At 41.8% G+C, this 12616-nt stretch overlaps 1 protein-coding gene across 1 annotated transcript in view; it reads right to left on the bottom strand.

Annotated features, from left to right (window-relative positions):
- ALDH1A2 (aldehyde dehydrogenase 1 family member A2) overlaps nucleotides 1-12616 on the bottom strand; it is a 116494-nt gene that overhangs the window by 48374 nt on the left and 55504 nt on the right. Inside the window, exons 2-4 of the mRNA XM_052646637.1 lie at nucleotides 10991-11095; nucleotides 10657-10797; nucleotides 7723-7852 (exon numbers count right to left, since the gene is read on the bottom strand). Of these exons, the coding sequence (XP_052502597.1) occupies nucleotides 7723-7852; nucleotides 10657-10797; nucleotides 10991-11095 (376 nt within the window). The remainder of the gene's footprint in view (nucleotides 1-7722; nucleotides 7853-10656; nucleotides 10798-10990; nucleotides 11096-12616) is intronic.

Below are 12616 nucleotides of genomic sequence, written 5' to 3'. Positions count from 1 at the left end.
CTTTTGTTAATGTGTTCAGGCACTCAATCATGTCTGACTCTTTGTGACTCCATGGACCACAGCCCACTAGGTTTCTCTATCCAAGGGATTTCCCAGGCAAGAATACTGGAGAGGGTTGCCATTTCCTCCTTCAGGAGATCTTCCTAACCCAGAGATGGAACCCACATCTCCCGCACTGGCAGGCAGATTTTTTTTTTTTTAACCACTGAGCCACCCGGAAAGCCCAAAGTAAAAGGGTTAGTTGCTCAGTCATGTCCTCATGGACATGAACTATATAGCCTCATTGACTATAGCCTGTCAAATTGCTCCATCCATGGAATTCTCCAGGCAAGAATATTGGAGTAGATAGCCATTCCCTTCTCCAGGGAATCTTCTTGACCCAGGATTAGAACCTGGGTCTCCTGCTTTGGAGGCAGACTCTTTACCATCTGAAACACCTTTAGTCTTTTTGCTGTAACACTATTTAAATACAGTAAGATGATTAAAAAGATTGTTTCCATCATTTCTCTAGCTTTGCACTATAAGGCACATCAGCTTGACAGAGGAAAAAAAATCTCCATCCAAACTCAGATACTCCACTTTAGGTTACAACCATCTTAGGTCTTCTTACCAAATATAAGGCATTACAGAGAGAGCTCAGACTCAGCAAGAACGGACTGCATTTGATAAAAATAACAAATAAATGTTCTGAATACCATATTCCAAGCCAGCAAGTTAGGACACAACCATGGTGGAGAAAACTAAAGAAGAGATGAGACACCAAGACGGAAATACTAAATCTCGTGTTTAGGACTTTTTATCTCTTAGCCTCTTTTGCATTTCATTCAAGAAAGTAAAAACTACTGTTCTTAGAAGGAGTTTAAGACACACCCAGAGACAACTTTTCTGATGTGTTTTTACACCTCAGTGTTATATAACTTGACGAAGAATTACAATTAAAAGCTTTATCATGAATTTAGTTGAACTATGGATCAAATTTTACCGAGCATGTATAGATTAAGCCATTTCTTAGTTTACAGTAAAACTAAGAAGAGTCTTTGTCCCTAGAGATGAGTAACAGGAAAACTTCTTCCGTATTTGTGAATGTTGAGCCACTGTTCTATGTCATTTAATGGACGTGAGTTTGAGCAAGCTCTGGGAGTTGGATGGACAGGGAAGCTTGGCGTGCTGCAGACCACAGTCACCAAGAGTCGGACATGACGGAGTGACTGAACCGACTGACAGCAAATTACACAGGAAAGATAGAAGTTACTTAATTACAACAACTGTGTGGATTATTCCTTCAGGATAAACATTACTCCTTAAAGCAGATTTAACAGCTGCTTGAAAAAAAATTAACAAAATTATTATTCTCATAAGAGTATCGGGCATTGACACACTCACTCTATACATAAACTAGAGTATGATTAGGTAATATGTAGGGTAAATGAAATCAGAAGACTCTGAAATGTGCCAGAAATTGAGGAGAAATTTATTAAACATGGACCCTCAAGAAATGGCTCCCAACTATAATACTAAGAGCATTTCAAGAACTGCTACAATTTTTATACAGCTGGTAACTCTAAAAATGAGTTTATTTAATAGCGTCAAAATCGGTTAAACAATTCAATGAATGGATGGCCATCTTCTAAACTAGCAATGACCTTTTGGTGACCCCAGTAATGAACAGTTAGACCAACTACACTGAACTAGTTCATTACGTCCTCTAGCAGATTCCTATGTATTCTGAGACTGGGCAGATCTCACTGGGCATTTCACAGCTGTAATGATAAACACCACAGATACCTACACAGACACTGGAGAGTCTACATACAGTGAAGATGACACTATTTCCCCCAGGGGTCAAGTGGCAGCATCTCAGAAGTTTAACTACATGCTCCTGAGTCAATTATGAACATATCTTAGCTCTACCACTACACATTATATGATCTTGGGAAAAAAGCTACTTTACTTCTCTGGACCTTAGTTTCTCTGTCTGAAAAATGAGGAGGATGGCCTTAGGGATCCCTGAGTTTTCTTCAACCTGCCTCTCAAAGAGGTTACATGTGAAGCAGACTCCATAATCTGTCACCACCAATTCAGGGAACTCAACCTGCTTTGGGTTTCCCTGATAGCTTAGCTGGTCAAGAATCCGCCTGAAATGCAGGAGACACTGGGCTGGGAAGATCCACTGGAGAAGGTATAGGTTACCCACTCCAGTATTCTTGGGCTTCCCCTGTGGCTCAGCTGGTTAAGAGTCTGTCTGCAATGTACAGACCTGGGTTCAATCTCTGGGCTGGGAAGATCCCCTGGAGAAGGGAAAGGCTACCCACTCCAGTATTCTGGCCTGGAGAATTCCATGGGGTCACAAAGTCAGACACTTTGTTTCTTTCTATCTGCCCTGGGTTCTGCTTAGGTGAGTAAAGCAAACAGCTCCACATTCTCATTGATTGAACATGATCTCACCATATGAGTTCTCTGTTGACAACATTAAATCAGATCGAGCTGTTGAAGGCAGAACATTAGGATTCAAGACAATTTTTGCACATTTTTAGCCTATCCTTTAATTTAACAGGTAAAACTGAGAGGAGGTGAACTGGATAAATAACTACAGGTGGCCTGTGTAGCTTTTTAACCTTTGGATATGCTAATGTATCATAAACTCAATTTTATGTCAGAATTTAGTTAAAGTATGAACTACATTTTCTCTGCTTACCTATCACAAAACAAATCAACACTGTAACAGAGAAAAATCATAAGTAATGTAAACCAAAACCTCGACTTCTCCCTCAGTGAACTGAAGATAATCTTTGTTCCTTCCTCCAGCACAAAGATTTTGCGGCCATAGGAGGAGCCGAGAATTTTGGCACAGGTTAAAAATGATCAGAATGGAGATAAAACTACTTCCCCTGGAGGGCTGCTATGAGATTAGAGATACTATAATAGGCACAAGGAAAGTGTACAATAAATCATAATAATGATTATTATTTATCATCATAATTAGCAGATGTTATAGCAGAAGGGTCAAAGCATAGGATTTATGGTCAGAAAGAATGGTTCCATTGAGTACCATGGCCAGAAATTATAGATAATATTGTAAAGACAAGAACATTAAGACCATTGTGAGTCAAACTAATACTGCATGATTCTGTGAAAACATCCAACTGTGGGCCTTGGTTAGGATGTAACAGAGAGGGATAAGGGAATCTCTCAGTTCAGAGTGCGAAATGGCTGTCCAGTGGAGGCTCAGCAGTGGTCATGCTGCAATCCTTTTTCCTCCTCCCAGATATTCTAGAGGGAGGCTACCCTGCCGGGGGAGGGGGGAAAAGTACTTACTTGCTCTCTGCAACTGATTATCCATTATGTCATCAAAATCTCTTTCTAAGACCAATTTTGATCAAGACACTTATTTACTTAAAATAATTCAGTGACTCACCATTACTGTGGAAAAACACTTGTAGCAGCCTCCCCAGGCCCAGGGCCCCACTGTCTGCTAAAACTGGCCACACTAGCACACAGACTCTGCTCCCTCCATGCTCTGCGCAGACTGCTAGCACTGCTGGTTGTCGCCCTGGCTACATCTTCACGCACCAGCCCTTGCACAGGTATCAGCTCTGTATCTCACTTCCTTCTCCAGGAAGCCTTAATGCTGAGTGATATGCCTTTCCTACAGAGTACACACTGAACTTTGTATGTCCATATGTGAACAAGCCACTCTATATTGCACTCGGCTGTCTACCTGCTTGTTTTCCTTACTATTCTATGGGCATCTGACCTGTTTACCTTTGTAGCCCCAGTGTTTAACACAGGTGCTTAAAAAAATCTGCTGAATGAACGTATGAATGAGGGGATGCCCGAGAGGCTGAGGCTGACACATGGTAGAAGAGGTAAAGGAAGAGCTCTTCCCATTATGAGGCAGAATGCCCAGCCTTCCTAAATGGGAAGGAGTCCGAGAGACAACAGCATAATTCCTCCCACTCTTTCTGGGTCTTATCCTTCAGTGTCAGGGATACTAAATTGGATGAACCACGGAGTATGAGTCAATGTAACAAAGCAGTCATAGATTAAAAAAAAAACACAACTTTCAGATTTACTTTTATGACTGCTTTCTACCCTTCTATTTCCTCTAGGAATAACAGTTAATTTTAATCTAAAAATATGCAGAGGGTTCAAGACTTCACCAGGTTGACTGGCCTCTTCCCTTTCCCACTCTGCTGACAGGTCTCTACCAGAGGGTCTACAATGGCTTAGGCAAAGAGAGACTTGGGTTTGAATCTCAGGCCTGCCACTTACTCACATGTGACCTTTTTCAAGACACTAAACCCTTGCTATCTCATTTTCTTACCTGCAAAATGTGTATAATACCTTTTAAAAACTGACTTGTTTCACAGGATCACACATAGAATCACACAGATCCTGTATGCAAGACTTTTACATGCTCAAACATAAAGTACATTATTTCTTTATACTTATAATCTCAAACAAAATTAGGCTGTTTCACAGGAAAACGTGACTCAGCAGTAAAGAATCTGCCTGTAATGCAGGAGCCGCAGGAGACCTGGGTTAAATCCCTGGGTTGGGAGGATTCCCTGGAGGAGGAAATGGCAACCCACTCCAGTATTCTTGCCTAGAGAATCCCATGGACAGAGAAGCCTAGCAGGCTACAGTCCACAGGGTCGTGAAGAGTTGGACACGACTGAAGAGACTTGGCACATGGAAACGTATATAACACAATAAAGACCTAATGGTTAAAAGCTAATAGCTTTCTTATGGTCCAGATTTCATTGAGAAAAGCCAAGAACACAGAGACAGAAATCAAGCTGATATTAAATTATAAAGTTACAAATGACAATAAAGCACAGATGGACTGACTGAACAAACGTGAGAATAAATAAGTGAACAATAATGACCCTCCCTTTCCCTGGTCTTCTACTATGACCCCCTGGGTTTAGCCAACCAGATGCCCTAAGCACTGAACTAGTCAAAGGGGTTGTGAGATGAACACTCAGTAGCCTACAGGCATGCCAAAATGTGTCTGAAACGGAACAAAAAGGAAAGTGGCCAAGTTCATGTCTGTCTTTGTCCTTCCTTCATCTGCCTGAGGCACCACAATGAAATATCTTATGTCCCAGATCCACAGCTTCCCAGGACCTCTGCCTAATGACCTGAATCCTTGGAGAGTTCTTCATCCTGCTGCTGCTGCTGCTAAGTCACTTCAGTCGTGTCCGACTCTGTGCGACCCCATGGACAGCAGCCCACCAGGCTCCCCCATCCATGGGATTTTCCAGGCAGGAGTACTGGAGTGGGGTGCCATTGCCTTCTCCCAAAGTATCCCTCTGAATGCACATTAGAGGAAATTAGGGAAACAAAAATTACTTAGCATTTTACAGAATTCCTCCTCTTTTTTTCCTTCACAGGCTGGACACCAGTTTATGAGTAAAGGTGGGAGAGACTACAGTGAATGTCTTTTGTAAGCCCTGTACTTCTAACTCAGAATCTCTAAAGAGCATCAGATGAAAACAGTGAGGCTTATAAACCAACCACCTCTACTGCCAGATAAAGTTATAGTAAAGTATCAAATATGATCAAAAATTCCAACAAATCTTTATCTAATCAATCAAGGACTTTTCTCCTAAGGAGGCAAAAGAAAACCAATACATTGTTAGGCCAAGTAGGTATTTATGTATACATACAGCCTTAGATTTTATCTTATTTCTAAGATCTCTGTATATCATTTGAAAAGATGTTGAAATATCCGAAACAGTGAAATGGCAGGTGAGGTGGGATGCAAAAAAACTGGAACCTTTGATTCTGATAATTTCCTTTCTGCATTGAAACAGCAGAGGTCAGCTTGAAAAGGCTGACACATGTCCTGTTCTTGACAAAGGTTTTAATTCCCAGGCCCTCCCACAGGTATGCACATACCAAGCTATGACTCTGTCTCACTTAGGCCGTTCTTCAATCCTACGTATCCTACAAAGAACAGTGGTCCGTAATATCTGAGAGCCAGGACTAAACTAAGGTTCTGGCCTTCCTTTATCTTCTCCATCCTTCTGAGTCTGAACTTGGGAAACTTCTGAATGGCAGGGAAGAGTCTCTATAACCAGAAACCCATTTTCTAAAACCAGCATTCCACATGTCACCATCATTCATGGAGATAATGTTGAAGAAGTCTCGTCTCTCTTCTTTGTCACTGTGACTCCTCACTACTTGAGGCAGAGAACTGGCAGCACAGGCATAGCCTGGCAGCTGGATAGGAACACAGATTCTCAGACCCCATCCTAGACCTACACTGGGAGACGATCCCAGGTAATACATATGCACATTCAGGTTTGAGAGGCGCTGCTCTAAGCCAGCTACACTATCAGCCATTGGTTTCCTTTCCTGGGAAACCAATCCTCCTCCACGAGGAAGGCCCACACGGGCACTCTAAGGTCCCCAGCATCACTCTCCACTCTCCCCAGTGTGCACAAGGAAAGCTGGCTCTTCTCCAGAGAACACAGGTAGAGCACCTGGTACACCACTTAGCCCATCCAGGAGCCACTCAAACACATGTATTTTCTCTCTGTATGCCTATTCACCACTGCCAATATCCTCATATCTCTTCCAGCTGGCTCCTTTCCTGCCATGATCTTTCTTCCTCCCAGTTTCTAAAACAGATGCTCTAGTGAAGTGATTCGCCAGGCTCTAACGCCAAAGTTTTGGCTCTACAGTTTATCTGCTGGGTAAATCAGGAAGACAACGTAACGTTTCTAGGCCTGTTTTCTCCTCTGGTAGTAACAGTGCCTACCCCTTGGCGCTGCTGTGAAAGCACTGTATTTCATGCTACTACAGCCCAGTACTCATGCTTGGGCTTCCCAGGTGGCACTAGTGGTAAAGCCTGACAACACAGAAGATCTAAGAGACACAGGTTCGATCCCTGGGTCAGAAAGATCCCCTGGAGAAGGAATTGGCAACCCACTCCAGTGTTCTTGCCTGGAGGATCCCTAAGGACAGAGAAGCCTGGCGGGCTTGTGTTCATGCTCAGACCGAGACCTTTCCACTGACTTAGTTTGGATGCCTTCCCATTGCTTTAAGGGCCCCAGCACTGACAGACCAAGCCACACAGCTTAGCACCTAACTGTAACTCTCCTGTAGAGATCTTTGTTTTGTCTTACTGGTTTTGTCTCCAAAACGGGATCTTAAAAGACAATGTGTCAGGATGGTGGTTGTTTTTACAGATGGTAAAAGTAGTTCATGGTCTTTATAGGAAATACAGAAAATATGGAGAAATATGAAAAAGAAATAATAAACAATCCATAATCTCACCACTCAGAGAAGACAACTGTTAACATTTTAGAGGATTTCCTTCTAAACAAGAAAATCTTAGGTTTCAGGAGACCAAGGGCCAAGTCTTAATCTTCTCAGTTTTCCCTGGCTTTCCCACACCCAATGCTTGTCACGCCCCCAGCACCTAAGCTAGCACAGTGCAAGGAACTCTGCAGCTGACACACGCTTGTTCCTTAGCTGACTGATGTACTGATGTGGCTTCCTCTGCACCTATGTGTGGACTGGCTACATACTGAAATAGGGATACTGTCAGAAGCAGTGACAAAATCTGTTTTGTTCTTTGTTCAGTTCAAGCTGCTGCAAAAGTGTGCTCAGATCTGTACTCCATGTGACTGCTGTCTGTGTTTGATGGTGACAGTGTGTTTCTGCTGAGGTCTCATGTTTCCCTTTTCAACGTACTCAGGTCTCACATACCTACAGGAATGGTCATCCCGTGAATTTTATCAGCCCAGCCTGCATAATACCGAAGGGTTTTGATGACTCCTTGCAAATCGACATAAAATGCTTGCAGAAACGGTTTGCCACCATTGAGGGATTCCATGGTCTGTGGGAAAAGAAACAGAGAGAACTTTCCAGTGATACATTAAGTGATTGCTGGAGCAAACAAAAAAAGGAATGGAAAGAATACAAATGAATCTGAATAATGACGCATACCTGGTCAACTCTGATTTCCCAAATGAAAAGATTTTAGTACTGCTTGTCGAGTTTAGTTTCCAGTAAAAGCCACCATGAGTATTTATGTGCGTGTTCTTGTGCTTGCGTATGAGCTTCCAGTAACCACTATTCCAATACATAAACACCACTGGTGATAAAGAAAGTGTTCTGCTTGTCAACCAGCTTCTGGTATATTAATGATCAGAGCTACGCGGGGATTTTTCAGAGTCTACATCAGTAATCTGAATCCATAAAGAGGAGCAGGGACATGGGCTTTTATGCACTTGATGAGAATATAAAATGCTCTCCACAGCTGCCAAGACCCCTGCTGAGAAATGGAATGGCCGCGGTGCACAGCGAGTTTATTTATTACCACCAAATAAACAAGATCTCCTCTAGGGAAGCTCATACTGTAACAACATGAGGGCTGGTTTTCTGTAAATATTTAGCTTAACAACCATTATCTATTAAGAGTGAAGTACTCGGTCCATTTAATAAAAATAGAGTTAGAGTTATTAAGCAGTTTTAGATTATAAATGTTATTATTTTAATGACACATTCCTAAATAGGATAAGTCTGTAATGTAAAGAATTTAAGAAGAATTCACTGGAATGAGAAGAGTATTTTGACTTGAGAAATAGTAGGGGGTTTTACATATTTAACAAATAATATAAACAAAAACATATGTTTGCAATCTCATGTCCTCTTCCTCAAGGACATTTTACAATATATACTGGCACTAAAATTATCTGAGTACTAACAAAACTAAAATTGAAATACTCTCCATTCAATGACATAAAAATAGTATTTACAGTGTAATTTATTCATGTAATATGTGTATAGGATGGAACTCATTTTAAAATATTATGTGACCTATTCATTGTATATTAGCAAAACAAGGTATTTCCCAGTTCTTTTTAGAATATTTATAGGTCTGTGGGATGAGCATTATATTCTCCACACAGAGGGCATGGAGCCAAGGTCTAGACTACACAGACTAAAGCAGAGCCATTCATCAGATTCTAGGCCGCCTAAGCAGTCCATCCCTACGAGCTGTTGATCACCTGAGAGTCGCCAGCCCTGGGTTTATTCTCAATTGTGTTTACCTGGATGCAATATTACCTTCAGTATTCTGGTCAGGAGCTTCCCTATATTCAAGAGGATACCTCTTAGTAAAATTCATTCGTCACATGGCTTAGGAGTGTTTAAAAGTAGGACTCTCATTTAAGTGTGATGGGAAAAAGGACTTGACCACAGTGAGACACGTCAGAGAAAGGATGGCATTTGAATGTTATGACATGAAAAGATAACTGCAGAAATGAACTACGTCTTCATCTAGTAAGTACTGCTAATCTAATGTTATGAATACTGTATGGATTTAACTGAAATAGATAATTATAGACCATCAGTGTGCCCCCATCATACTATTTACGTGCCAAGAACTATACTCGGACTACAACAAAAGGAAGTAAAACACACTTTTCACTCTCAAAGAAATCAAAATCCAGTAAAGAGATAGCATACAGACCAGCGTTCCCCCAAGGTACGCCAAAGAATTCTGTTTTGTACAATATTGACAGATTAGCCAGAAAATTAGTGTCGGGGCTCCAAAAGGGTTGAGACACACTGAGCAGGGCTTGTCAGTCTTTAATATGCCAAGTGTCTTATGAATCTTCACGAAACACCTTTTCCCAACATGTAGAAACATCTCTTTGGAAACAGCATTCCTTGAAGTACCAAACCAGAAAATGCTTTTATGGACAAATATGTGTTACACACAGCAGGAGTTCCAAACCATCTCCATAAGGCATCCATTTTTGTTTCCACACTAGAAACAGATCCATGAGGGGGATGGAAGAAGGGAGAGTGATGGTGGAAGTGACAATGCCGAAGGGACTGGTGCTCCCCTCCCCCAAAGGAAACCCAAGAGTGATGTGACTTTCCAAGCAGAGGAGAGACCGTAGTATTCATGGCCTTAATGCACTGACTCGACAAGGATGCCCTCAATATTCAATGACTGAGTCATTATGGGTCATGCAGGTGAAGACTACAGGCATTTCAAAATGGTTCCAGTGTCCAAGAGTTTGTATTCTCGAAGAAACTGACTCCTATTTTTAAAACAGCATCAACAACAACAAACCACTAGGAAAGCGAATGTCCCTTATGTGAGAAAATGATCATTGTAGCAAAAGAAAGTTGCTGTCTCCTGTCTCTCCTTTCTATTAATTCTAGAAAGTGACAGAAGAAGAAAGGGAGCAGAGCTATATGAGAGGTCTGCATCACACCTTCTGCTTCTGAAGGATTCTCTCTGGTTAAGACGGGCTCACACTGGAGAGGCAAAACTCTTCGGAATGCCAACAGAGTGGTTTGCTTCCTGCAGGCAACGTGCTCACTTTCCCACTGCTGGATTGTTCTTGTTCTTTTCGTTGAGGGTGGGAGGGAGAGGGACAAGGAAAGCAGCAAGGTCTGTACCAGTCATGGGAAGCTATGGTTCTGTTCTTCAAAATTCAGTAAGAAAAGACACTCAGCTGGTCCCCAAAAGCCAAACCTCTCCCCTTTTTCATGAGTTATTATGTACTCCTTCACTTGTTCCCCAGATCTGCATCATATCATGCTTTCAGAAAGACTGAGGAATCTAAATTTCAGTGGATGGTAAATTTCATGGTAAAGACGATGTTTTCTTAGGTTACTTACTGCAAGGACTGCCCTGTCTCTTTCCACCAAGTCTGCAAGCTTATCCAACAAACGGCCTCTTTCTGAAGCATCCATCCTTCTCCACACTGAACCCAGAGAGAAAGCCAGGCGGGCTGCCTGCACTGCTTTGTCTATGTCTGCCTGTTAGAGAGGAAGAGAGATGATGATGCAATAAAGGAAGAAACATTTGCTTTCACACACACACACACACACACACACACACACAAAAGGTGATAAACGAACGTCAGTGGTGATGTCTGGACAGCATAAGTTTAGTGTTTCGCTGTCTGAAGGTAGCTATTTCATAGCAGTTTTTCTTCTCAGATGAACATACCTTGTCTGCTTCTTGAACTTCACACACCTGTTCTCCTGTGGCTGGATTATAGACAGGGAACACTCTCCCACTCTCTGAGTTCTGCCACTCGTTGTTAATAAAAATCTAAGGGAACAGACAACAGAATGGACTCCATGAGGTAAGTGACAGAAAGTCAGTCAATGGTGATGTATTATATGAAAGTACTATAGTAGTAATACTTGCTTTGCCAGTATTCTTGGGCTTCCCTGGTGACTCAGACGGTAAAGAATCCACCTGCAATGCAGGAGACCTGGGTGCACTCCCTGGGTTAGGAAAATCCCCTGGAGGAGGGCATGGTAACCCTCTCCAGTATTCTTGCCTGGAGAATCCCCATGGACAGAGGAGCCTGGCGGGCTACAGTCCATGGGATTGCAGAGTTGGACACGACAGTAACTAAGCATAGCACAGCATACTTGCTGGTATGTAACTAAAGTACAGAATTTGAAGAGTTACAAGAAAAGCTTGATCACTATGCAGTCTAGCCTCACCCCCAATTCAGAAATTTCCTTTGTGGTATTTTTACCTCAATGTCATCCAAAGATTAAATACAATGCTTACCTTTAGTGAACCTGTCAATTACTGAGAGAGTCAAACAAGGAAGGAAGGAGAGTCTCACCTACATACAGAGCATATTCTGAAGCTGAGAAAGTATTTATTATAGTCTAAGCTCTGGCCAATATCCCAAAAGGGTAAATCACGGATCAAACTGTCAGCCTGAGCTACTAGTTTCTCTGTCAGAGGCCTTAAGTGACCTCACAGGGAAACCTGAATGGTGCGGAACAAGCATTTGCCTAATTTATAGTCAGAACCAGAATACAGCAATGACTCTGACCAAACCAACTGGTGAGTTGAACAACTTACATGTGTAAACCCCAGTTAGATCACTTTCCTTTTGCTGGGTAGGCAAAGTAAAAAGGCCTATAACTTTCAAATTGGTCTCTCCAGGATTTTTCTTAAGAGCCTCGGTTTCTTTATATAGGAAATGAAGGTTATCTTAAAATGGCAAAGAGACTAATGGTTTAAGAAATTATGCAAGTCAATTTCTCAGGAGATTTGTAAGAGATGAGTTAAAGGAGGAGGGAAAATATGGGCAAAAACATTAAATTTTTATTGACATTAAAAAAATCCAAACTAATATTTTGGACTATGAAAGCTCAAAGAATACACAAAGATATTTTGCTCCATAAAATTTATGGCCCAATAACAAAAATTTCTGAATTTATGAACCATTTAGTAGCCAGTCAATTTAGAACAAACACAATGATAAGTTGATTTGCTACTGCTTGGCATTTTAATAATTACAGATGAGGCTAAAGAGTTGGACTGTGAAGAAGGCTGAGCGTCGAAGAATTGATGCTTTTGAAGTGTTGTGTTGGAGAAGACTCTTGAGAGTGCCTTGGACTACAAGGAGATCCAACCAGCCCATTCTGAAGGAGATCAGCCCTGGGATTTCTTTGGAAGGAATGATGCTAAAGCTGAAACTCCAGTACTTTGGCCACCTCATGCGAAGAGTTGACTCATTGGAAAAGACTATAATGCTGGGAGGGATTGGGGGCAGAAGGAGAAGACGCAGACGACAGAGGATGAGATGGCTGGATGGCATCA

Source organism: Budorcas taxicolor, chromosome 10, assembly GCF_023091745.1.
Source record: "Budorcas taxicolor isolate Tak-1 chromosome 10, Takin1.1, whole genome shotgun sequence".
NCBI lineage: Eukaryota > Metazoa > Chordata > Mammalia > Artiodactyla > Bovidae > Budorcas > Budorcas taxicolor.
The sequence above is the reverse complement of the archived record's forward strand: the minus strand, read 5'-3'. Positions and strand labels throughout refer to the sequence as shown.